The sequence below is a fragment of the Oncorhynchus keta genome, chromosome 12 (genome assembly GCF_023373465.1).
Source record: "Oncorhynchus keta strain PuntledgeMale-10-30-2019 chromosome 12, Oket_V2, whole genome shotgun sequence".
NCBI classification, from domain to species: Eukaryota; Metazoa; Chordata; class Actinopteri; order Salmoniformes; family Salmonidae; genus Oncorhynchus; species Oncorhynchus keta.
In genome coordinates, this window is record NC_068432.1 from 20,487,162 (window position 1) to 20,514,987 (window position 27,826).

General features: G+C 43.0%; 1 protein-coding gene across 2 annotated transcripts; it reads right to left on the bottom strand.

The window, feature by feature from the left end:
• Positions 1-8: 8 nt before the first annotated feature.
• On the bottom strand, positions 9-27,629 carry LOC118391105 (E3 ubiquitin-protein ligase TRIM37-like). 2 transcript variants are annotated; one of them, XM_035782129.2, is made up of 27 exons: positions 27,197-27,629; positions 26,306-26,384; positions 24,249-24,350; positions 23,840-23,880; positions 23,255-23,371; positions 22,227-22,314; positions 21,988-22,110; positions 21,607-21,730; positions 21,434-21,501; positions 18,600-18,724; positions 18,244-18,294; positions 15,025-15,106; positions 14,591-14,667; positions 14,424-14,508; positions 14,005-14,099; positions 13,091-13,205; positions 12,638-12,838; positions 9,161-9,294; positions 7,457-7,539; positions 6,173-6,361; positions 5,717-6,013; positions 5,375-5,530; positions 5,046-5,235; positions 3,994-4,100; positions 3,675-3,755; positions 3,026-3,172; positions 9-2,856 (listed from the first exon to the last, which is right to left on the bottom strand). In XM_035782129.2, exons 1-27 carry the CDS (start codon positions 27,202-27,204, stop codon positions 2,801-2,803), a joined length of 3,021 nt encoding a protein of 1,006 aa, XP_035638022.1. In that variant the 5' UTR covers positions 27,205-27,629; the 3' UTR covers positions 9-2,800. The 2 variants fall into 2 exon arrangements, with proteins under 2 accessions (XP_035638022.1, XP_035638023.1); XM_035782130.2 differs by lacking the exon at positions 3,675-3,755 and having other exon boundaries at positions 27,197-27,628.
• Between the last annotated feature and the right edge of the window lie 197 nt (positions 27,630-27,826).

A 27,826-nucleotide genomic window follows, 5' to 3' on the forward strand; every position in this document is an offset into this window, starting at 1 on the left:
TGTTCCAGTTCAAGAAACCAAACAATATTTTAATTTGTTCATGTCATATAAGTACAAAAAAAGAATTTAAAAAAAGACATTCAACATAAATTCCCACTGCATTCTGGGACAATACAAAACAAACACTCAGACACAAGGAGAGCATGAACACTCAAAAACATGTAATCACCTTTCTAGTGCCTTTCCTCAGCCAGCCCACCCACCCACACACACACCTCAAACCTGGGCAGTGTACACACACACACACACACACACACACACACACACCTCAAATCTGGGCAGTAACAGAAATGTGCAGTGTACACACACACCTCGGCAATAACAGAAATGTGCAGTGTACACACACAAACCTGGGCAGTAAAAGAAATGTGCAGTGTACACACACACACATCTCAAACCTGGGCAATAACAGAAATGTGCAGTGTATACACACACACACCTCAAACCTGGGCAGTAACAGAAATGTGCAGTGTACACACACACACACATAAATCGATAGACACAATAAGACCATATCAGGATGAGTCTCGAGCTGTATATACAAACACCCTTTCAAGGGCACAAGAGGTTTTACGCATATTTTCCACACTCTGCCTGTTCAACCCTATTAAAGCCATGTGATTCTAGGCACACGATGGAACATTAGGAAGATGTGCAACTGTGGGTTTAGCATCAGGCATCCTATAGCTGACATAGGAAGATATTAACAGCATTAACCACTCAGCTCTCCACTCAGGCATTTGGAAACATATTTCCTTATTAGTCAATGCACATTAGTATACTTTGAGACATCTTACATATCTCCCTTTCAAGGGATAGAAATGTTTACAGATTCGGTTTGGGTCATCACTTTATTCAAATTACGACTGTCAGTGTTCATTGTTCTCCAAAAAGCAACTACAGTTTCTATTATGATGTCCATGTGGACGCTAGTGTGGGACGCTAGTGTAGTCTTTAGATTCATTTTAAGGGTTGAAAGCAATAAAATGGCACTGTAAAGAAAAATGGTCCACGGTCACAGAGCAAAGCTAAACTTTAAGGCAGAAATGGCACCCTCTGATGGGCAAAAAGGAAAAACTTCAAAAGGTAATGGGTCCAATTACACACTTTAAAGAAAAATATTCACATCATTGTTGGGGAGTCTTTGTACAAAACAAACACTTATTTACACACGTCTCAGTCAAACTAATTTTTGCTAATAATTAACTCAAATAAAATGTATCTAGACCCAAGAAGATAGAGTGTAACATTTGAATCCATTTAAGACTATGTTTGAACAGGGAAAGGAATCCACTGAGTTGCATCTCCTTCATAGAAGTCAAAACGGGTGATTTTGTATGGACCCATTTTTCTAAGTCAAGCAGAAAAGCTGAACTGGGAGGCGTTGCTCACACAGCACAGGGAAAGAGTGAAGATGGAAATTACAGTGTGGACACAAATGCTATCAGGGAAGAAAACGCAAAACAACACCTACACATGTGCCTATGTTACAGAGCTCATCTTGACAAGAGCTGCAGAAAACACTTCATGAAAGAAAGAACCCTGTATGTATAATGTATGTCAGCTTTGATGTGCATGTGGGTAGCTCAGTTGGTAGAGCATGGCGCTTGTAACGCCAGGGTAGTGGGTTCGATCCCCGGGACCACCCATACGTAGAATGTATGTACACATGACTGTAAGTCGCTTTGGATAAAAGCGTCTGCTAAATGGCATATATTATTATTAATGAAGAGACAAGGTCAACGAGCACTTGAAGCCCAGACCGTCAATCAAGAATGGTTAATAATCAATTCAGTCAGAATCCACTCAATACTGTGAGCAAGAGTCATTTCCCTACTAAGACTTCACTCAATACCAATTCAAAATGTAGCCATCTTTTACACAGGCCAGAGGAGGCCGTACCGTTGATCCACATTTCAATGTTTGTCTACACAGCAGCAATGTTTGTCTACACAGCAGGTTCTTGTTCTGAATGATTTACTGGGAAGAAAGCAACTCCAATCTAACAGGAGAAGTTGATGAAGTACAGTAGTTTACATTGACAAGATTTACGCAAAGGGGACTTTGGGCAATTTGTCCTTGTGTTTCATCCCCGCCTTTCCTTCAGTTAACGTAAAGGGTTCCTAACACGTTTTAAGCCATGTTGATACAGGAATTAAGGTTGTAAATGTGTCCACTTCATTTCAAGGCATTTGTTTAGACTTAACCAGAATTGAGTGTTCATTACAGCACTGTGTGATACCTGCTTGACTGTGCTCCTCCACACAAATACATCAATAGCACCTCATTGAATCAGAAAGGCAGAGAGCTTTTGATGTTCTCTTTCTGTTGTAAAGCAGGTGCCCCATGCTTCTTTCTAAAAATTCACCTTAGCTCATAATGCCCAGACCAAAGCCCAATCTGAGTATGTAGACATTGCAAAAGTCAACCATGACCTCATTAGTTACATATTATAACTTCCTATTTTATTTAACACCGACAGGAATATATTTCTCGCAAATATATTGTTCATCGCCCCATAAACCCATATTTCATAAAATGTACATTTAAATGAAAAGATGAATGAATGTGACCAAATATATTGTGACACATTTTGCAGTTAGTCATCATCATCATCATCAAGGTGCTTATTTAGTGAGTTGTAGCATTCGTAGTATTTGGGTTGTCAGTGACTAGAATGAGTGCATGCACGTGTCGACACAAATGCTCATGTGCATTAAAGTTATATACACTACGATCCAGTTCCCAAATGGCGATTGCCACTGTCTAGACCGGCTGTGGTGTCCAAATTGGAGGGGAATCACCTGTCTGTGGTCTCTACTGTGGTGAAGCTTAGGTCAGAGATCAATTGGTCTCCTGGGAGGAAAGAAGAAAAGAAGCATTTAATCATAGCAATAATTTCCTTCCAAGGAACTGGCAAGTTGATTTGAGGATACATGTGTATGGAGAACGTGCAGAAATGAAACCCCACACTAGGGTATGCATGTTTTTGTGTGAGGGGGTTACAGCAGGTAACAATATTGACCTGCGCAGGGCAGTGCCGGGGTGTCGTAGCGACAATCTCCAGCCTCCAGGACCACCACCTCGTCCTCGTTCTCTGTGTCACAGTCGATCTCACTATCACTACTCATACCTGGCAGCAGTACCACCGTCCGCTTCTGGACAACATGACCTGACAGACAGAAAGAGGGACACACAAGATAAGGGAAAACAGAATGACAGGGAGAGCACATAGGTAAACAGAAAAGGGAGAGCACATAGGTAAACAGAAAAGGGAGAGCACATAGGTAAACAGAAAAGGGAGAGCACATAGGTAAACAGAAAAGGGAGAGCACATAGGTAAACAGAAAAGGGAGAGCACATAGGTAAACAGAAAAGGGAGAGCACATAGGTAAACAGAAAAGGGAGAGCACATAGGTAAACAGAAAAGGGAGAGCACATAGGTAAACAGAAAAGGGAGAGCACATAGGTAAACAGAAAAGGGAGAGCACATAGGTAAACAGAAAAGGGAGAGCACATAGGTAAACAGAAAAGGGAGAGCACATAGGTAAACAGAAAGGGGGGGTCAAAAAGGAAAACATCAGAAAGATGTAAAAGAAAGATGTAAGATGTAAAAGAAAAAGGTCCAGAAACAGGGTGGGGGAGACAGAAAGAACCTTATAGCGGAGTCTCACAGGTAAGGGGAACAGGTGTGCTCTTGGCATTGATGGTCTCATCTTGCACACCAGTGCCAAGTAGACACCCACTCGCTCTCTCTACAGACACGGACTCACCCCAGAGTTCATTAGGAGAAATGGAGGAGAGGAGAAACACATTTTAAAATACCCTTCTCAAAGAAGCTGTTAACTCTACCTGCAGTATGTAATTAGATTACAGTACATTCTATCCACTTAAGATGAAGAGTGGAGCTCAAGCCGTAGTGCCATCACTCCGTCGAGGAGGGTGGAGCTAGAGGTGGAGGAAGGGAGGGGTGTTAGAGCAGTGAGGGCTCACCTTCGTTGGGGCATGAAGAGGGTTCCTCTGCCAGGAAGAGCAGTGACTGGCGGATCTCAGCCGGCTCCGAGTCACAGTCCAGAGAGCTGTCCGTCAGCAGGCCGGCCCTGAGGGAGGGGAGGAGGAAGAGAGAGAAGGAGGGTGTCAGTTTACACAATTCCCTTCTCACAAAGCCTCCTGCACAACATCACCTCAGATAATCCCCGTGGCCACTGCCAAGACCTTTTCACACTGCTCCTAGAGTGGTCCATCAATTAATAAAAATGACCATCCACACAAATGCGAGACAGGAGGAAAGTAGATTTGCCACTTATTTTAAGCACAAGCGAAATTGTATGATTTCAATAGACATTTTTCTTAAATTCTTTCTAAGCCATTGTTGAGATTTACGATTTGTATTCGTATCACCATTAGCTGTTAAAGAAGCAGCGGCTTTTCTTCATGGGGTCCACACAAAACTTACAGAACACTGATGGATAGGAACAGCAACATTTTCACCACTAGTAGCTGGTTTATTCCAAAGCTAAACAGTTATTTTAGAGAAAGCTGGCTCTCAAGGCCTTTGTGGTCCACTGGGAGGGTCAATTTGCAATACCAAATAGGGTGCCACAGAAATACCACTTAGCTACAACAGCAGCAGCACTTTATTTTCACTTATCCGGCATTCTTTTAAAACCCAGCCAAGGTTGGCACAGTGAAGTAATAAAGAAACAGTAGTACAAAACAAATATGACGCCAACAAAAAAACAAATTGTTAAATTGGAGGCTTTGGCAGGGGCTAAACACTTGATAAAGGAATAATAACTAAAGCGTTGGTTTAAAACGATCCATTAAAAGATTGTGGAGCAAACAGAAATGTTGTATGAGGGAGTTTATATTCTCAACTGTCAAGTACACTTTTCAATTATCAAGCTCCATTCTCCAAGCACCTGGACTGTATGAAAAAATATTAGATATGGGAAAAATAAACAATAGAATTTCAATCCAGTCGCTTTGGATCTCCACAAATGCATAGGGGCTAGGGTTGGATTTAGGACAAGGTGTTAGTTTACCCCATGGTTTTGGTCCTGGGTCGTGCCATGGTGGCGGTGGAGATGCAGCTGAGGACCTCCAGAGCGTACAGGTCAGACCCGTAGAGCTGCTCCTGGTCGTGTTTGGAGCTGCAGGGTTTGTTTTCGGAGCAGGACGACGAGCTGCCCAGATAGGGAGGGGAGCTGTGGGTGCTGCGTGGCTTCAGGGCTCCTACAGTATGACACCGCACAGGGAAACACTGGTCAGTCAGAAGTCATCAGCTGACAATAATTTATTTGGGAACATAGGTAGATCCATGGTGGTCTAAACACTGATAACCCAGACACCTCTGCCTGGCTTTACTACTGACCCTCTGATCCGTTGGAGGTGCCCCTGGGAAAGAGGCTTTGGTCGCTGGACGACTCTCCACCACTCTGGCCTCTCAGCTCCTTCTCAACTACGTCTGCAGCCCTCCTTAGGCCCAGCCTGCTCCCATCCTGCTTGGGAGATGAGGCCTTCTTCCCTCCTGCCACACAAACCACAGCTAGATAAACATCTCATTGAGCAGTTGATAGCTCCCCAGCTGCCCATCTAGTCTTCAAAGAGTTTGACAGTAGAACGTGACGTAAAACGCTATCCGATTCCAAAGATTGTAGTCTGTGTGTATTATGTAGTGTGTGTGTGTGTGTATTATGTGTGTGGCACCTCTCACCAGAGCGACAGTGTCTGGAGACCCCAGGTCCTTTCCCCATCAGATCTAGCTCTATGGGCTTCCTGCTGGGCCCTAGCTCTGAGTGGTAAGAGGGCCCCTGCTCCACCCCTGTGGCCCCGCCGGAGGGCCCTGCCTTGGTCTCCCCCCGTGCCTCCAGCTGACACTTGACATCCGTCATCTTACTGCGCACCTCGGCCATCTGTGCCTTGAGCCGAATCAGGACCCCAGAGTCTGGGGCTCCCCGCCTCACTGTCTGAGGCCTGCGCTCACCCCGCTCCTTCCTGGAGTGGACTTGGACTGGAGCGAGAGAGAGAGAAAAAAGGGAAGAGTGAAAAAAGGAGATGAAAAGATTAATTGGCTATTAGCGCTTATCCTAATGTCTGCCAGAGAGGGAGTGACTGTGCCTTAGCTTGGCTACCCTGTACAGAGTAGGAGGCTGTGAAAGACAGACCCTACCTGGGCTGTGCAGCAGGGAGGCAGGGGGTCTGGGTTGAAGGCCCCACAGTGACTCCACACTGCTGCGCTCCTTCAGATCCAGTAGCTGGATGAGGATGACGGGGTCAATTTCTAGCAAACTGTTGTTCCTGCCAGCGGAGGAGAGACCACCACTATGCCTCAGAGACCTGGCCCCGGGGTTAGAGCTTCCTGGGAGAGGGTTAGAGTGAGAAAGGTATTTTCAGAGGTACAATGGTGAGGAAACAGTTGGGGAGACCAAATGTGAGCTACACTGGATATGCTTCTATCTATCGAGTGTTGGAGGAGCAGCAAGGGGAGTCAATTGACACTTTGAATGAGTTTGGAAAAGGGAATATTGAATACTTGTGCAAGAGGAAATCTTTACCTAGGTTTAACACAGAGCGGAGCTCAATGGCTACTAAACAGCCCATGCTGCATCTCCATTTTAAGTTACAGACAAGAGAACTCCTGCACCAAGATTCAGTTCAACTCTCCAGCCATTTCACTGCAGTACTGAATGAGTCAGCCGGCGCACAGCTACGAGAGCAGCATAAAAATCATTAAGGGCTGCATACAATGAGCATTTCAAAAGGCGAGAGATTAGATTGGAAAAAAACGCTACTCTGTCTGAGGCAGTGAGAGTAATGGAGGCGGGGACGATAATCCACTTTGCAGCCAATGTTTAATGAATACATTTGAATTTGAATAACCTCCCTGGCTAACCGACTATTAGGCATTGGGGCATGCAATAATGGATAATATTTTCCTTTCGGAGGAGAGTCCGATATGAAGTAAAAGGGACTACCAACATGTCCAAGTTTAAGGGTGGCCCGCACTGAGTTGCTAAAGTTTAAATCAATTATCAAAGTACCGAAGAGTAACAGGACAAGGCTTAGATCTGCTAAAGAAAGGTGCATCCTAAACACTATGTAAATTAAAGTAAACTGACACATGGATTGTTATGCAGCCTTTCACACTCCCCTTTGGCTTAACACACACACACACACACACACACACACAGTTTAAACATTCCACATCAGCACCCATGACATCCTCTTTAAGCCCCATTAGACACACACACACACACGAGAGTTCTGATGATATAGATCAAAAAGAGGAGAGAAAAAAGGCGACGGAAAGAGAGACGTACAGACAGAAAGTATGAGAGGGAGAACGAGGCTGTGAGAGAACGGGATGGAGAGAAAAGAGGGGAGGGGGATGGAAAAACAGATGAGGGAGTAGAGAGAGAGAAAGAGATGGAGACAAAGGGGAGGAAGAGGTTACCTGCTGCTCCTGCCACAGCGGCAGGCAGTTCTCCCTCCTCCATATCCAGGTTCCTACTGAACTCCACGTCATTCTCCCCAGACCTGAGAACCAGAGACCATCAACTTCAGGACTGGGAACAACATTGCTACAATGTCACGGTCAAACGAACACTAAAACTTTAGCTGACCGCCAACACTAAAGCTGACTGAATGCCGAAACCATGCCAAGACCAGGAAAACAAGTCTACCTATCATTTCAATTAGCCTCGCTGGCATTTAAATTTGGTCAACTGAGTTTTAGTTGATTCAGTTTATCAATTGGTTTTATTGGCCGACTTATTGTTACAAGACAGCGAGATGTGACCTTTTGGGGGACATGGAAATGTCGTTCCCTCCATGGACCTCTTTGGGTATAGAAACTGTGCACGTTCAAATCATCCCCACTTAAGGAAAATTGACTTCCTTGGCCAATACTATAGGCTGACGGCATTAATGAGACAAATAATAAATCAGCATCCGCAAGACCTTGGCTGGACCAGCAACTCTTCAATGAGAAAGTGTGTGCATGTCCAGGACTCCCTAAATCACCGAGCAGTGTTCCCTTACCAAAAAGCTTTTTAGGGTGATTAGACAGAAAGTGCTCTGTTGTCACAGACCAACTAGTAGTTCTACTGATGAAATTGATGGACACTGCAATGTTCTCTGTCGAATGGTACAGCTTAATGATAAGTCGTGCTGTTCTTTTAGCAGGGGCCAAATGGCCCCATGGGGATGTGTGTGCCCATTTGAGAGTGTGCAAGTAAGTGACTGACTTGTGTGCCTGTACATTGTGTGTTCGTATACATCAGTCTGTAAGCCTTCCCTGTACACATGTCTTTAGGTATGCCCCAGGAGACAACGGGAAACACAGCAGCCATTATATCAGCCCATAGCACAACATGAGTCAGAGATATCCAGCAGAGCTTTTCTCACTCGCCGCCACTCAGTGTATTTATAGACGTGAAAACGATGGAGCAACGCATCCCAGAGCATCTTGGAGGAGAAAAAGCACTACCAGCATTACAGCTTTTGCGAGCGCGAGAGAGAAGTGCCTTGTGGGAGGAGAGGGGGGTGGCACTTGACTGTAGTTTCCCCCACAGGGCCTGAGAGGATCCTTGTTAAAAGCAAACATGGAGCACTAACATGGATTTAAATGTTTCAGGAGAGGCATGGAGATTGAACAATGTGTGTTCTCTATGTAATGTATGTATGCATGCGCGTACAGGTCTGTATGAAGACATGGGAAGCCCTTCTGTGAGAGTGTTTATGCATACGGTACATGTGTGATAATGTAAGTGTGCGCTTGTGTGAGGAAGGAGCTGGTGAGCCTCGTGTTGGTGTTTTACACTCAGCCAGCCAGGCAGTATGAGGAGCAATGATGACTCATGGACGGCTCATCTGGAGAGCTCACAATGAGGGGGTGGATGCGGGAAGAGAGAACATGCGAGGCTGATGATCCAGCGCTGCACTCCACTCTCAGTCTCTCTGGTTGCAGGGGTTTGAAAACACGTCGATGAGGTACGCATACACTAGTCATATAAAACACTTTTTCTAAGTAGCACAACCCGGATGGTGGGGAAGGGCAGAGGGAGTCTAACTTAATTGTACTGATAGGATGCAGAAAATATAATTTCCTTTCTGCATCCATCCCCCAAAAACAAGCAAGTTTCGGTAGGCCACTCACATGGTCTCTTCGTCGATGTCGTTCTCCTCTGTGTTGCTGGTTGCCGTGGAGCTGCCAGAGGTGCTGCTGCCGTCCAGAGGGTTCACCTCATCCCCCGTCAGACAGTCCACCTCCAAATCCCCGTCAGACAGCTCCTGACCACACCGTTGGCACAACATTTACATAAGAGCCTCTTTGTACTGCTCTGTCAAGTTTTATCATCTGATACACCAATGGAACAGTCCATGCTCAAGGTCCCTGTCAGATTGCTCATGATCACACTTCAACATTAATGCAATATTGGCACAATGTTCAGACAACACGTAGCTTGGAGCTCACCTCCTGACGCACCAAGTGTTTACCCTCTACTGTGTCGCATCTCCATCTTAAGACAACTTATGATACTGCACACTGAGGTCAGTGCTTAGGTATGACAAGATACATTAAGTGGAAGAAAAGGTGGAATGATTTATAAGTGTTTTTAAAAATCTAATTTAGTCCAGTAATATAGACTAATGATGCGCCATTTTTAAAATAACATTTTAATCTGAAACAAATATGAACCAAAATTATACATTTTGTGAAGTTCTGTGAAAGGGAGTAGGACACAGCGTTGAAAGAGATCTTCAGTTTCTTGGCAATTTCTCGCATGGAATAGCCTTAATTTCTCAGAACAAGAAAAACTGACGAGTTTCAGAAGAAAGTCTTTGTTTTTAGACATTTTGAGCCTGTAATCAAACCCCCAAACGCTGATGCTCCAGATACTCAACTAGTCTAAAGGCCAGTTTTATTGCATCTTTAATCATAAGTTTTCAGCTGTGCTAACATCTATTTGATGTTATTTTAATGGAGGGAAAAAAGTACTTTTTGTTAAAAAACAAGGACATTTCTAAGTGATCCCAAACTTTTAGACGGTAGAATAGGGCGCTGGGCCACCACGAGCCAAAACAGCTTCAATGTGCCTTGGCATAGATTCTATAAATGGTCTGGAACTCTATTGGAAACATTCGACACCATTCCACAATAAATTAATTTGGTGTTTTGTTGATAGTGATAGAAAACGCCATCTCAGGCGCCTCCCCAGACTCCCATTAGGGCTGGACAATATGGCCAAAATATATCACGGAATTTTATGTTTTTAATAATGAAAGCGTTACATTTGCTTTATAAGTAGTGCATAACCCAAGGGTGGCAACACATACAGTTGAAGTCAGAAGTTTACATACACCTTAGCCAAATACATTTAAACTCAGTTTTTCCAAAATTCCTGACATTTAATCCTAGTAAAAATTCACTATCTTAGGTCAGTTAGGAACACCACTTTCAATTAAAAATAATGTGAAATGTCAGAATAATAGTAGAGAGAATTATTTATTTCATCACATTCCCAGTGGGTCAGAAGTTTACATACACTCAATTAGTACTTGGTAGCATAGTCTTTAAATTGTTTAACTTGGGTCAAACTTTTCGGGTAGCCTTCAAGCTTCCCACAGTAAGTTGGGTGAATTTTGGCCCATTCCTCCTGACAGAGCTGGTGTAACTGAGTCAGGTTTCTAGGCCTCTTTGCTCACACATGATTTTTCAGTTCTGCCCACAAATTTTCTATGGGATTGAGGTCAGGGCTTTGTGATGGCCACTCCAATACCGTGACTTTGTTGTCCTTAAGCCATTTTGCCACAACTTTGGAAGTATGCTTGGGGTCATTGTCCATTTGGACCACCCATTTTCGACCAAGCTTTAACTTCCTGACTGATGTCTTGAGATGTTGCTTCAATATATCCACACGATTTTCCTGCCTCATGATGTCATCTATTTTGTGCATGATGTCATCTATTTTGTGAAGTGCACAAGTCCCTCCTGCAGCAATGCACCCCAACAACATGATGCTGCCACCCCCGTGTTTTATAGTTGGGATGATGTTCTTCGGCTTGCAAGCCTCCCGCTTTCTCCTCCAAACATAACGATGGTCATTATGGCCAAACAGTTCTATTTTTGTTTCATCAGACCAGAGGACATTTCTCCAAAAAGTACCACCTTTGTCCTCATGTGCAGTTGCAAACCATAGTCTGTCTTTTTTAGGGGAGTTTTGGAGCAGTGGCTTCTTCCTTGCTGAGCGGCCTTTGTGTAGATATAGGACTCGTTTTACTGTGGATATAGATACTTTTGTACCCGTTTTCTTCCAGCAACTTCACAGGGTCCTTTGTTGCTGTTCTGGGATTGATTTGCACTTTTCGCACCAAAGTACGGTAATCTCTAGGAGACAGAACACGTCTCCTTCCTGAGCGGTATGACGGCTGCGTGGTCCCATGGTGTTTATACTTACATACTATTGTTTGTACAGATGAACGTGGCACCTTCAGGCATTTGGAAATTGCTCCCAAGGATGAACCAGACTTGTGGAGGTCTATAATATTTTTAAAGAGGTCTTAGTTGATTTCCCCCATGATGTCAAGCAATGAGGCACCGAGTTTGAAGGTAGGCCTTGAAATACATCCACAGGTACAATTCCAATTGACTCAAATGATGTCAATTAGCCTATCAGAAGCTTCTAAAGCCATGACATCATTTTCTGGAATTTTCCAAGCCGTTTAAAGGCACAGTCAACTTAGTGTATCTAAACTGTCTGACCCACTGGAATTGTGATACAGTGCATTATAAGTGAAATAATCTGTCTGTAAACAATTATTGGAAAAATGACTTGTGTCATGCACAAAGTTGATGTCCTAACGTGACTTGCCAAAACTATAGTTTGTTAACAAGAACTTTGTGGAGTGGTTGAAAAACGAGTTAATGACTCCAACCTAAGTGTATGTAAACTTCCAACTTCAACCGTACATTCTAAGTGATTTCAATGGGTCTATCTCCATTCTGATTATTTTATAATGTTGTCAACATTGATCAATTTCTGCATTAACTGCACTAATTTGAGAATTTCCACACTGCCACGTAGGGTTGTTCGATATGGGCAAACAACCTAGGCCTGATCTTTCACCAAATGTTGCAATTGCGATTTGACTTGCGATTTAGAGCAAAACACTTGGACTCACTGTTGCAATTACGGAAACAGAATGTTTATTCTAATTCTATACTAGTGGGCACTTTGAATACAATGTTGTTGACATGACAACGAATGAAAATGCCAGGAAGGAGTTATTGTGACAGGGTAGGAACCAAAGTGTTGACAAGTGTTTCCAAGGGGACCCTATTATCTCTTAGCTACTTCATTTAGATAACATATTTATGCTTTGCGTATTCCTCTTTTATTTTGAAGATACTGTTTCAAACAATATTTAAGTCTACAGCCTGATAATACCAGTGATGGTGTATAGCGAATTACATTTGCTATGACTAAGTGCATTTATTAGCTAGCTAGCTTTAAATCAGTATAATCATATGGTAGTGTGTGCACCATCTTGAACCAAAAACATGAACCAATACAGTGATCCTCGGTGGTCCTCATTAATATAATTATAAAGCTCTAATGTCTGAGTTACTCACATTGGAGTCATCGTGCCGAGTCTTCTCTTCCTCCTCCTCCTCCTCCTCTTCCTCTTTGGTGTCAGTGGTCTGGCAGCTGCCCTCAGCCACGGGGCCTTTCCCTGAGCGTGAGTCTCTCTCCGAGGTCGAGGGGCCCAGGCGCCGGTTAGGAGGGGACGAGCTGCGAGACTGCTGCCTACAGATAAGCTCAATGGCCAGCCTCTGAAAACAGGTGGACATAATATGCAATGACAAGACAAACATTTAAGCTAAGATTCATTTGTGGTCTAAGCAAACTCGGTCCTGGGGTTCCCCCTGGGTGCACGTTTTGTTTTTTGGACCTAGCACTGCAAAGCAGATTCAAATAATCAAAGCTTGATGAGTTTGTTATTTGAATCAGTTGTGTAGTGGTAGGGAAAAATCCAAAATATGGACCCAGGACCTAATTTGGTAAACCCTGATCTAAGCACCCACCTCTTTGAGATTGTTGATTTGCTGGATGTAGCTGGACTGGGCTGACTCCAGCTGGCTGATGTACCAGTATTGGTCTCTGCACTTCTGGAAGAAGGTGGGCGAACGCACCTGGTACCTGTTGAGGATATCAATGAACCCGGAATCGGAGCTGATAAAGACATGGCACCTTTCTGTCTAATGTGTAGTAGTGGTAACTCACCTGCAGTGATTTTATTTTTACGAGAGAAATCAAGTCAAGAACTATGTGGGAGGCTGGGCTGAAGCAGAAACGTAACAATTATCTACAATGACCATAATCCATTGCGCCTGTTCTTTCCAGCACGGACAGAGATGGATACACTTTTACGCCTGCTACGTTAGATACACGGACCGCGTGAGAGAGGAATGACGAGAGAGAGGGATAAGGAACACATTCAACGACAGTTTGTGAATGTGTGTCTTATCTACTTTGAAGAACTAGTAAAATTATTGTGTCAGACAGACAGCTCTGCAGCATGTTTAGGCAGACTAGCCTAGCTAAATATGATGAGTAAAGACAATATGGGGAGCACAGAGATAACGTTGTCTGATTGACTGCTTCTGCCTGAGCAAAGATGAGATCATGACTGAGGAATGAAAAATAATAGTCATCAAATAAACAGTAATATACACAACTGAAATATTTTATTTCATATTATTTTCCTATCGTTGTCTATCTAATGTGGAATTGACAGAGAACGGAATATTTTCAATGTTTTGGCAATTGAATGTTCACAATGCTTTGAAATTTCCATTAAAAAGCTCTCAAATAATTTTTATGTAATTATTTCATAATACATGTTTTTATTTTTTTAATCTTGAAATGGAAAATCTTTATAAAAAAATTAAATAGTCAAACAGACCTCAAAAAGCACTAGTCGCTCACCAATACCCACCTGAGGACTAGAGTGTCAGTCTGCATGTTGAGGTAGCCCTCACTGGCCAGCAGGTCCAGTCTGAAGAAGCGGTTGTATCCCCAGCACTCCCCCACCTCAAATCAAATCAAATGTTATTTGTCACATACACATGGTTAGCAGATGTTAATGTGAGTGTAGCGAAATGCTTGTGCTTCTAGTTCCGACAATGCAGTAATATCCAACGAGTAATCTAACCTAACAATTACCTTACACACACACACACACACACACACACACACACACACACACACACACACACACACACGTGTAAAGGAATGAATAAGAATATGTACATAAAAACGGCATAGGCAAGATGCAGTGGATGGTATAGAGTACAGTATATACATATGAGATGAGTAATGTAGGGTATGTAAACATTATATGAAGTAGCACCAGACCTCAAAGTCTGACGCAAACTCCCTGATGATGTTCTTAGTGGGGTCGCTGGAGGCCTGGTGAACCATCTCCACGCGGTACTCGTACCTACAGACACAAACACACGCGTTAAAGGTGATATAACTAAAAGTGAAAACTTGAAAGAGAATGACAATTTACAAAAACATACTTCGACGTTTCAGGGAGTCCTGCAGACAGTTCCAAGAAAACTGACAGGTAATTGCCACGCACCACACCGTTGCCATCCTGAAGGAGAAACACACATAATGATGAACCAGTTTTTCACAGATCTTCAATACTGAAAACTTCGTTGTGACATATCAAATCTAGTAGCTAGAGTAAGATAGGATGAACATAAGAGCTAATTGTCTCGTTTCAATTACTACAAGATAACAACCAATTGCTGGAGGTGTCGGTCTACTCCAACGGAGGCTACAGAGGGGAGGATGGCTCATAATAATGGCTGGAACAGAGCAAATGGAATGGCATAAAACAAATGTAAATGTGTTTGATGTATTTGATGCCATTCATTCCGCTCCAGCCGTTACCACAGGCCTGTCCTCCCCCAATTAAGGTGCCACCAACCGCCTGTGGTCTACTCACTGGGTAAACCTTGAGTCTCCAGCAGAGGCCAGATATCTGGAGTGGTGGGCTGTAGACAGGATCTGCCCTCTGTCTCAGGGTGCTGCAAGACCAACGGAACACACCGGCAGAATAACAAGTCAGATAGGATGAACCCATTCATTAAACAAGCCAATTTCTACTGCGTCTTGGTAAGTGTCACAACGAGAGAGAAATTGCTCATCATCATGGGCCGACATGTCCGTGGTTGTTTTAACGGAGCAAATCCCCCAACTGACTGATGCTAATACATGATCAGTCACATGCTAATTAGCAGCTAGAGCATAAGCACTTAATCAGAGCCTTGGACTTGGCAACCCAAATGGGGGACTTAGTATTCTTTGCCAAGACACAAAAGGTCAAATATATTTTGTTTGTTGTTTAAAAAGACTTGATTTCTATTCAAATCAAACTTTGTCACATGCGCCGAATACAACAAGTGTAGACCTTAACGTGAAGTGCTTACTTACAAGCACTTAACCAACAGTGCAGTTCAAGAAGAGTTAAGAAAATATTTAACAAATAAACTAAAGTATAAAATTATAAAAAAATAACACAATAACGAGGCTATATAGAGGGGGTACAGGTACCGAGTCAGCGTGCGGGGGTACAGGTTAGAGGTCATTTGTACATGTAGGTAGGGGTGAAGTGACTATGCATAGATAATAAACAGCGAGTAGAAGTTGTGTACAAAACAAATGGGAGGAGGGGGCAATGTAACAGTCCAGTGACCTTTTGATTAATTGTTCAGGAGTCTTAAGGCTTGGTGGTAGAAGCTGTTAAGGAGCCTTTTGGTTCTAGACTTGGTGCTCCGGTACCGCTTGCAGTGCAGAAGCAGAGAAAATAGTCTGACTTGGGTGACTGGAGTCTGACAATTTTATGGGCTTTCCTCTGACACCGCCTATTATATAGGTCCTGGATTCAAGGAAGCTTGGCAACAGTGATGTACTGGGCTGTACGCACTACCTTCCCTCTGTAGCGCCTTACGGTCAGATGCCGAGCAGTTGCAATACCAGGCGGTGATGCAACCAGTCGTGCCCTCTTCACAACTGTCTTGGACCACGATAGATCGTTGGTGATGTGGACACCAAGGAACTCGAAACTCTCGACCCACTCCACTACAGCCCCGTTGATGTTAATGGGGGCCTGTTCGGCAAAACTTTTCCTGTAGTCCACGATCAGCTCCTTTGTCTTGCTCACATTGAGGGAGAGGTTGCAGTCCTGGCCCCCACTGCCAGTTCTCTGACCTCCCTATAGTCTCATCGTTGATCAGGCCTACCACTGTTGTGTCGTCAGCAAACTTGATGGTGTTGGAGTCGTGTTTGGCCACGCAGTCGTCAGTGAAGAGGGAGTACAAGAGGGTATAAGTACACACCCCTGAGGGGCCCCAGTGTTGAGGATCAACGTGGCAGACATGTTGTTTCCTACCCTTACCACCTGGGGGCGGGCCGTCAGGATGTCCAGGATCCAGTTGCAGAGGGAGGCGTTTAGTCCCAGGGTCCTTAGCTTAGTGATGAGCTTTGTGGGCACGATGGTGTTGAACGCTGAGCTGTTGTCAATGAACAGCATTCTCACATAGGTGTTCCTTTTGTCCAGGTGGGAAGGAGCAGCGTGGTGAAATTGAGATTGCGTCATCTGTGGATCTGTTGAGGCGGTATACGAATTGGAGTTGGTCTAGGGTATCAGGGAGGATGCAGTTGATGTGAGCCATGAACAGCATTTCAAAGCATTTCATGGCTACCGACGTGAGTGCTACGGGGTGGTAATCATTTAGGCAGGTTAACTTCGCTTCCTTGGGCACAGGGACTATGGTGGTCTGCATGAAACATGTATGTTTTAGACTGGATCAGGGAGAGGTTGAAAATGTCAGTGAAGACAGTTGTCAGTTGGTCCGCACATGATTTGAGTACACGTCCTGGTAATCCATCTGGCCCCGGGTCTCACTCACATCAGCTACCGAGAGCGTTATCACACTCATCCAGAACAGCTGGTGTGCTCGTGCATGCTTCAGTGTTGCTTGCCTCAAAGCGAGCATAAAAAGGCATTTAGCTTGTCTGTTAGACTCGCGTCACTGGGAAGCTCAAGGCTGGGTTTCTCTTTGTAGTCCATAATAGTTTTCAAACCCTGCCACATCCAACAAGCGTCAGAGCCGGTGTTGTAGGATTCAATCTTAATCCTGTATTGACGCTTTGCCTGTTTGATGGTTCGTCTGAGGGCATAGCGGAATCTAGATTAGTGTCCCACTCCTTGAAAGTGGCAGCTCTAGCCTTTAGCTTGATGTTGCCTGTAATCCATGGCTTCTTGTTGGGATACACGATCACTGTGGGGACGACGTCGCGGTGCACTTATTGATGAAGCCGATGACTGAGGTGGTATACTCCTCAATGCCATTGGATGAATCCCGGAACATATTCTAGTCTGTGCTAGCAAAACAGTCCTGTAGCGTAGCATCCGGTCTGTGGTGGTGAATAGAGGGCTACAAATAATATAGATGAGAACTTTCTTGGTATATAGTGTGGACTACAGCTTATCATTAGGTACTCTACCTCAGGCGAGCAATACCTCAAGATCAAGACGTATTTAATATTAGACATCGCAAAAAGATACACACACACACACAAACCCCCCCCCCCTTACCAGACGTAGCTTCTCTATTCTGCCGGTGCATTGAAATCTCTCCAGCTCTATATTATCCGCGTTGTCGTTCAGCCACGACTCGTTGAAACACAAGATATTACAGTTCTTAATGTCCCGTTGGTAGGATAATCGTTAGCCATCAATTTTATTTTCCAATGACTGCATGTTAGCAAGTAGAATTGATGGCAGTGGGAGTTTACTTGCTCGCCTACGGATTTTCAAAAAGGCAGCCCATCTGGGTCCTATTTTCCTCCGTCTTTTCTTCACACAAATGTGTATCTTTCTCGTTAAAGGAAAAGGCTTCTTCCAGTTCGTGGTGAGTAATCCCAGTTCTGATTTCCAGATGTTATTTATTTTCAGTCATAAGAGACAGTAGCAGCAACATTATGTACAAAATAAATAAGTTAAAAAACAAGTTAAACAAGGCAACAAAAAACAATAAATTTGCACGATTGGTTACGGGCATATAAAACTTCAGCCATCCTCTTCAGCTTAACATACACAAGCTGAATATCAGAGCATTTTCAAGACTAGATGAGTAAGAGCGATGAGGATTTTTTTTACCTGAAGTTTGCCAGAACGAAAGTGCTTGAGTCATAGGCAGGAACCAGCTCACTGTATGTGTGTGTGGGGGGGGAGATGTTTCGTAATTACAGCTCAATTTCATCAAATATCCATTAAAAGCATAAAAATATCTTGCTGCATTATGACTCATCCAAAATGGAAATGTATATCTGAAAATACAAAATTAAACTGAACATCCATATTTAAAAAGTGGATCCTCCTTTCTCTGACGACAATTTGAAAACACAGCTACAACAAAGTCTAAAAAGAGAGTGCAGGGCATCATCTGCGGTTAAGTACAGTACCTAGGGAGTGCAGTTCGAATGGGTTTAGTTCAGTAGGATTTAGTATGTTACCTGGTGAAGTCTGGGGGTACTGGGGTGGTAACAAACGACTGCATGGGCTTGCGGTGAACCTGCTGGAACATGAGCAGGATCTCTGGGCTCTTGGAGATCAACTCGCTCTTACTGCAGGAGCGCAGCTGAAGGACAGAACAACACACACAATTCTAGAGCTCCGCAGAGCAACACCTGACCCACCCCCCCACCCTTAACGCTTACAGTCATCTCATTTCACTGGCGGCATGACATATCAAGGTAGAGTTCCACAGGCCATGGAAATCCCAAGGTGGAATGTATAAGAAAACATCTGGGTGAAGGGCGGAAAACAGCTATATCTTTTTCTTAAATTGTTTGTGTTTGAATAACGCATTACGAACCTGAGAAACATCCTTAAAGATTCACATGGCTGAATTTGAATGCGTGACTGACAGTTGAAGCCAGGACACCCATTCTCTCAGGGGGCTTGCGACCTTCAATGAATTTAGGCTCAGTTATGAAATATAGGAATCTCTGGACTGAAAAGGGCAGGATTATCAAGCTCTTGCCAATCAATGACTCATCTAAAACATAAAAGCTTAGTTTCTCACAAGCGTTTCAAATCAGGGTGAACAACCTGGTTTCTTGAAGTTTCACATGAGTTCTCTCAGAAAACTAAAAGTAAATCTCAATAGTCAGAAAAATGTAATGGAGTTCAAGCTTTTGGGGGATTTTATGCTACTGAAGCTGGCTGGTAAATGCGGCCAGGAGATGGCCAGATTTAAAAAATGCAGAGCTTTTGTGTCACTATCTAACAGGAAAAGCTAATGGCGGATGAGAGGCACAACAATGGACCTCAGGATCTTGTCACGGTATCTCTGTGCATTCAAATTGACATCAATAAAATGTAATTGTGTTCGTTGTTCGTAGCATATGCCTGCCCATACCATAACCCTACCACCACCAAGGTAGCACTCTGTTCACAACATTGACATCAGCTAACCGCTCGCCCAGACAACGCCATGCACTTAGTCTGCGGTTGTGAGGCCGGTTGGAAGTACTGCCAAAATCTCTAAAATGACATTGTAAGCGGCTTATGGGAGAGAAATGAACATTAAATTATCAGGCAACATCTCTAGTAGCATCTCCTGCAGTCAGCATGTCAATTGCACACACTCCTTAAAACTTGACAGCTGTGGCATTGTCTTGAATGACAAAACTGCACATTTTAGAGTGGCCTTTTATTGTCCCCAGGACAACGTGCGCCTGTGTAATTTTCATGCTGTTTAATCAACTTCTTGATATGCCACACTTGTCAGGTGGATGGAAATCCATGGCAAAGGAGAAATGCTCACTAACAAGTATGTAAACAAACTTGTGCACAAAATGTGAGAGAAATACATTTGCGTATAGAACATTTGTGGGATCTTTTATTTCAGCTCATGAAGCATGGGACCAACACTTTACATGTTATGTTTATTTTTGTTCATTGTTTACACCAATTGGATTGGTGTAAACACGGGCTTTCTTCCATCATATCTTTTGCACCAGTCTCAGCACTATTCCTTTTAAATCCAAGTCTCTGAGATTTACTTTATAATTTAAACCTAAGCATTGGTCTCGAGAACAAGTCATTTAGAAGACGCTCTTAGAGCAAATTATAGGAGCAAATTAGGGTTAAGTGTCTTGCTCAAGGACACAGACACATTTTTCATCTAGTCAGTTCGAGGATTCGAACCAGCTAGCTTTTGGTTACTGTCCCAACGGTCTTAAACGTTAGGCTACCTGCTGCCATACAGCCATAGGGTTCCCATATGAACAATTGACCACAGTGGGGCCAACGTGTACAACGCTCTGTCTAACCCCTAATAATCACAGAGTGCAAGTTATACTTTCATATCATACCCATGGAGGTGTTTTGCATTTCACTTCCTGAGCTAATGGAATCTCGGAAGTCTGCTCGAAGAGGTGTTACACACAAAAGATTAAAGTGGTAAAATATGTGTATTTTTTATGTTAAATTTTGATAATTAAAGTAACTGTCCTTTGAACTTTAAAAGTTTATATTCTGTTAACGCATACCCAAATGTTGTTGACTCGTCCTAGAGTCCCATGTCGCCAATGCATAATTTGGAGAAAAAAAAAAAAAAAAAAAAAAAAAAACACTTCAAAACAGACAGTTTCAAAAATGTTTGCCATTTCCTCATAGATTATGTCATACTAGTGAGGAGGATGAGCTGGCCAATCAGTACTCTACTCGCATAAATCTGTTTAATGACTAGCATGAATATTTTATATACACCCACACCATTCTGTTATTGGGGTATACCCACACCATTCCAACAAAGTAAGTCTACTTTTTAACAAACTTAATTACAATTTTTTAGAAGGAAAACTATTTCACTCATATTGTAAGTAATTATAGAAATCTGGAAACACCGGAGTGTTACTTTCAGTTGGGTGTTCAAGGTTTCAAAACCATCTCGCACTCAAGCATCAACCATTTCTAGATGGAGCATTCCACACTTGACCAAAACACCTCAGCTAATCAAAAGGGACGTGGAATGACTCCAATGTAGCATTGGAGTCATGAGAAGGGCTAGCCTAACCCATGACCTGACCCCCCTTTTCTCCTCCAGCTACCCTAAGTGCTGTGCAGTGTGGCGTGCCAGACTTCCACTGGAAACACTTCACACTCTCCTCTTAAACACCTGCCTCCACAAACCACAGGACCACACACCCTCAAGCAGGTACACCGTGTCCAATCCACTTGTAGTGCCACCTATGCTGTTATTATTGCCTTTTGGTTTACTGGTGTTAAATGTATTAAATGGTACGCTGTATAGTGAGTGGTATGGTACAAGTTCACACACCTGATGTTCCACCTCTTGTAGGAGAGACTCCAGTAGCTCAGTCTCCTGGGTGAGGGAGGTCTTCTGACCTGTTGTGAGAGGACATTTTCATGTAAAAAATAATATTTCAGTGACATAGAAGGGCATTACAGTGACTAGAGTGAACCCGGAATGGTGTCACCAAATGAGCGTACCCATGAGGGTGAGGAGTTTGTTTTTGAGCTGGTTGTCCAGACGGGCGATCATCATTTCCACTGCATTACGGATCTCTCGCACTCGCTCGTCCTTGGCCCCTCGCACTGCTTCCACATTCCTCTCCTGAGAGAACCAGAAAACCATGTCAAATGAAGGCAGAGATTGGTACAACGGTAACTTCAGCTGTCATCATAGATGGATAGTGTGTAGAGGATAATTAGCTACAGAGGATAATTACCTGTAGTGTCGTTGTGCCATCTAGCGGTTGAAATCAACACTGCATTAGTGATACTATTTTCTCATGTGCGCGTCTAACCAAGGCACAAAAAACAATCAAACGATCCAATGATATGTCATAATATACAGACAGTTCCCCTCACCACTTCCTGCACCAGGCTGATAAGTTCCATGAGGCGTCGGCGGAGCTTGGCCACCTCCTCGTTCACCTTGGTCACATGCTGCTCATAGATCTCAGCCAGAGGTTTGAAGGTGTGGCCACCATGCTTGGGAAAGGGGTAGATGTGGTGATCATAAAATGGAGGGACAGACTGACAGAGTACTTGACTTATACCAAACTGATGTGGGCTTGATTGAGAATACTCCTCTGGGGGTCACTTACCATGCCTCCCCACAGAGCACACTGGTGGCAGATGCACTTCTTACAGGTCCAGCAGAACACACTGAGCTTCTCATGGTGGTTCTCACACCTGTAGACAAACCACACAACTGATAAGGTTGACACATCCAGACCCTCTGGAATCTCTTTTCAATACATGTTCTATAATTAACCATGTTTCGATCCAGTTTTTTTGCAAGTAAAGGCAAACCGTATTTAAAAAAAAAAATCATGATAGCTGTGATGGAAACAGGAAGGGTCTGTAAAATGTTATAAACACAGACATAATGTGAGAAATGGAGGAGGAAACTACTTTATGTACAAATATTGATATAATAACCATCATATCAAAGTAAACTTGGGAGTCAAGTGATGATATGGTGTGGTCCTCCCACTGCGACTCGGGAAACCATGCAGTTTATTAGGCTACAGATTAAATAGGGTGGTGAAAGTGCAGTGATGAGCTTGACGCTCCTATCCATTAAATATCAAGGGTCTTATTCTGGTGACATGATGATCGATGCTTGACAGCCGTCTGACAGTTGAAAATGTGATGGAAACATTGATCTTTAGGTTATTGAAATCATGGAAACGTAAGTGAAAAAGTCAATTTCACATGTGCACTGTCATCATGCACTGATTTTCATCCCCAACAAGGGTGGGAAATGCGCATATTTTCTTTAAGCAGATTTTTCCATATTCACATGGAAATCTAATGGCAATTGGGTGGAAAACAAGCTACTGTCAACAAAACAACTCCCAAACAACCAGCCATTTATAAACTCAGCCCACATTAGAATGTGCTGGGCCTTCAAATTTCCTAGCTGAAAGGACACAATTTTAGGTTGCTTTTGCCTCATACTGTAGGTACAAGCTACATTTTGTTTAATGGGGGTTCAGTTCATTTTAGAGGTCTTCTGAAAGGGGTAGAAAGGGCAGAGAGACAGAAGATATAAAAAAAAGCAGTGGTAGTGATGATGAATGAGGCGGCGAGTCACAGGGGAGCGATGGAGAGGGATGCTGGGGCTCACTTGTCCTTGTCGTTCTCCTCATGTTTGGAGAGGTTGCAGAGCTGTAGGGTGTCCAGCTGCTGGGTAACTTCCTCAACCCAACGGCAGTTCACCAGCTCCCGCAGCTGCAGTGGTGCCCTGGACACACACAAGATCAGGCTTGACATATAATGCCCACTAAATGGTGGCTAGAGCCTAGGTCAGGGATGTCAAACTCATTCCATGGAGGGCCTAGTGTCTGCATGTTTTTAGTTTTTCCTTTCAATTAAGACCTAGACAACCAGGTGAGGGGAGTTCTTTACTAATTAGTGACGTTACTTCATTAATCAAGTACCAGGGAGGAGCGAAATCCTGCAAACAGTCTGCCCTCCTGGAAATGAGTTTGACAAGTGGCCTAGGTCTATCCAAAAACATCTAATCAAACAATATAGCCAAAGGAAGTTACATACAGATCTCCAAGTTTAGTATACATTCAAGATTTTTTCAAGCAAGACTTCTTTAGAAACGTGTTTCTTTTACCAGCATGAATTGATACTGGCACTAGAATTTTTCCGGGGTCGAAACCCCTACTTTGAATACCACTACAGTAGTAGGAGGAGGGCTTACCGACAGTGTGGGCATTGGGCTCTCTGCTCAGTCAACCAGCGCTGTCAATAGGAGAGGTTACATTACAGCACTGCAGATGAGGTTGTATAGATTTCGACAAGATTCCTAACACCCATGACCGCATTCATTTACTATATTTCTAGACAGTTCAATGTAAACACTAATGAGAATGTTTCTATACTTTAATCATTTGAAAATGTAAAGTGGAATTTTGGATTTCTCTGGTAAACAAGAAAAGTAGTTTCATAAAGCTTCTGCTTAATTCACCAATACTGTGAGTTTTAAGCATGTTAGTCCGAACAGAGACTTTTTAATGTGCATTGTTGTAGATTTCTCCCTCACTCCCCAGCTGTGCAGTTACGCTAACGAGCTGGCCTCATTGCCCGTGGCGACATGTCATGAGACTCACCCTTATGCAGCTGAAACAGCAGAGTTTGGAGCAGTGGGGGCAGAGCCGAGCGTCCCGCAGCTTCTCCATACAGATGAAACAACGAAACACCTCCGCAATACTCTACGTGCAGAGATGGAAGGCTTTTAAATTATCAAAGCAAGACTGGAACCATTATAAATTGACAGGAAACAGTAGGCTCTTGAAATGTAGTGTACGATACATTCAATTAATACAGGCCTAACTAGAAATGTGATATTTTGTAAATTAAATTAACTTTCTAAATATACAGAAAATATCAATCTATCAAACAGTGATTAAAAACTAGCAGCACAATGGTCACGGGGGGCTTAGTCATGGACATGCAAGCAGGAATCAATTCTTATTTGGTACAGTTGAGGCACAAACCAATGTAAATGACTGTCTGGTGGGGTGAGCAATATCACAATCTAATGCAATTGGCATAAGGCCAACGATGGCTGAGAGGAAAGCGGAAAAGCTCTTGTCTAGTAAAACATCCTGAGCTCAGGAGTGCTTCCATCCATCCACCTGTCAGCTGAGGAGATTTTCTAGTTAGAGCAGTGTGTCATCTTGTTCACACAAGCAAGTCAGATGGGTCTTTATCTAAAGCTGCAGTGAGGTAACCAGTGACATACATAATGACAGAGTGAAAATAGTTTCTTTTTTTATGTTTGCAAATGTATTGAAAATATTTTAAAAATACCTTATTCACATATAGTACCAGTCAAAAGTTGACACCTACCAATTCCAGGCTTTTATTTTTTACATTGTAGAATAATAATGAAGACATCAAAACTATGAAATAAAACATATGGAATCATGTAGTAACCAAAAAAAGTTAAACATATCCAAATATATTTGAGATTAGAGATTCTTCAAAGTAGCCACCTGCTCTTCGCATTCTCTCAACCAGATAAAATAGTCCTATTTGGTAAAAGACCAAGTCCATATTATGGCAAGAACAACTCAAATAAGCAAAGAGAAATGACAGTCCATCATTACTTTAAGACATGAAGGTCAGTCAAAATGCAGTCGCAAAAAGCATCAAGCGCTATGATGAAACTGGCTCTCATGAGGACTGCCTCAGGAAAGGAAGACCCAGTTACTTCTGCTGCAGAGGACAAGTTCATTAGAGTTACCAGCCCAAATACATGCTTCACGGAGTTCAAGTAGCAGACACCTCAACATCAACTGTTCAGAGACTGCGTGAATTAGGCCTTCATGGTAGAATTGCTGCAAAGAAACCACTACTAAAGGACACCAATACAAAGAAGAGACTTGCTTGGGCCAAGAAACACAAGCAATGGACATCAGACCTGTGGAAATCTGTCCATTAGTCTGATAAGTCCAAATTTGAGATTTTTGGTTCCAAACCGCTGTGTCTTTGTGAGACGCAGAGTAGGTGAAAAGATGATCTCCACATGTGTGGTTCCCACAGTGAAACATGGAGGTGTGATGATGTGGGGTGTTTGGCTGGTGACACTGTCAGTGATTTATTTCGAATTCAAGGCACACTTAACCAGCATGGTAACCACAGGATTCTGCAGCGATACGCCATCTCATCTGGTTTGCGCTTAGTAGGAGTATCATTTGCTTTTCAACAGGACAATTGTCCAACACACCTCCAGGCTGTATTAGGACTATTTGACCAAGAAGGAGTTTTGGAGTGCTGCGTCAGATGAGCTGGCCTCCACAATCACCCGACCTCAACCCAATTGAGATGGTTTGGGATGAGTTGGACCGCAGTGTGAAGGAAAGCAGCCAACTCCTTCAAGACTGTTGGAAAAGCATCCCTCATGAAGCTGGTTGAGAGAATGCCAAGAGTGCACAAAGCTGTCAACAACGCAAAGGGTGGCTACTTTGAAGAATCTAAACTATATTTAGATTTATTTTACACTTATTTGGTTACTACATGATTCCATGTGTCATTTCAGTGTTGATGTCTTCACTATTATTCTACAAAGTAGAAAATAGTACAAATAAAGAAAAACCCATGAATAAGTAGGTGTCCAAATGTTTGACTGGTACTGTATACTGATGTGCAAAATGGACCACACCTCAACACTTTGTTCATCCATCTCAGCCAGTTCAGTTTTCTTCAAGTGGAGGAAATTGGGTGAAATCTCAATCCAATACCTATTATCATGGTGAGAAAGAAAACAGGGGTGTAATCATTAGTCCAAACAGTTGTGCTTCGCAACAAAAACGAATTTCTATTTGACAAATTCCGGTTGGCTCCATCCCCGTTTCGTTCTGTTTGTTTGTGTTTAAGAAATGGTTTTCAACAGAATCAACGTAATGAATACGTCGCAGGGTTACAAAACATTCCCGTTTGCAGCGAAAACGAACCCAACAAACAGGGCGGGAACTACATTAATATGTCCAATATAAATATTAGTTTGATGTTTTTCAACTGTTTGGAGTGTAATCGTTACGCAGATTCTGTTGCAAAACTTTTTGCAGAAACCGTTTACGCCAAATCGAAATGCAAACATTCAGGTAGGTCCCTCCCAGTTTAGTTCTTAAACGGTAGACTTTCTGTAATGAACACACCCCAGTTCTGTCAAACTAATGCAGATAGAGGTCAAGTCATTTCCAGCGCATAAATGAATGAGTTCATGATAACGGTATTTCAAACGAACATTGGTGTTCAATAACTTCAAGCTGAAAAAGAGTTTGGCTCTGTGACTGGTTAGCTAACGTTAAGCAGGTGGTGACTTGGCTAATTAATACTGGTTTCCAAAACTTTGGTGGTTATATCCATCTATACACACACACCATTACAAATAATTGTAGTTTGACATGGGGTTGAACAACAAAGCTAACTAGTAAACATTTAAAAAAAGATAGCCAATGAAGTTGTGCATTATGTTATGAGGGCTGATGGCAAATTCTAAATCATAGCGAGCGAGCTAGCTAACGTTAGCGGACTATGATAGTTATCTTACCTTCTCATATGCTTGCTAGATAGCGAACTGGCTTAGCTATTTCTTCTTTCTTCAAAAAGGCATCGATAACCGCGCTGAAGATACACGCCGAAGTTCCACTATTATTTTGGATGGGTGGAATTGGATGGTGGAACTAACTTGCTAGTTAGCGTCAGCTAGCCTGATTCCGAACAGCCACTGGCTAATAAACGAATTAGCATCGAGCTTACTTTACCTAGCTAGCAGCTAAATTGCCTCAGCTGTGAATATCGAATTCATACAGTAAATGCAGGCGTCATTCAATGATACATTTGAACGCAAGACTAGATATATTTTTTGCAATCCGTGATTACATTTATATTTCTCCCATGATGCAGGCTGTATCATCCGCTGCAGCTACATATCACCATTGGAGACCATTCCCCTGTTTATCGCGAGCTCTTCGGATATTGCTTAAACCAATGTAAAAGCGGTGGAAGGTGGGACGTTTGTAAATGATCCAATGGGCAATGGCCCATATAGCTGAGATGGTAAGGCAACACACCCATCTTCTTATCGTATGATCCGCACACACCACTGATATTGAAAAGCAAATTGAGGTTCAAAAAAAGAAAATTCTCTGTGACTATGGTAATTTCCAGTGATGTAATT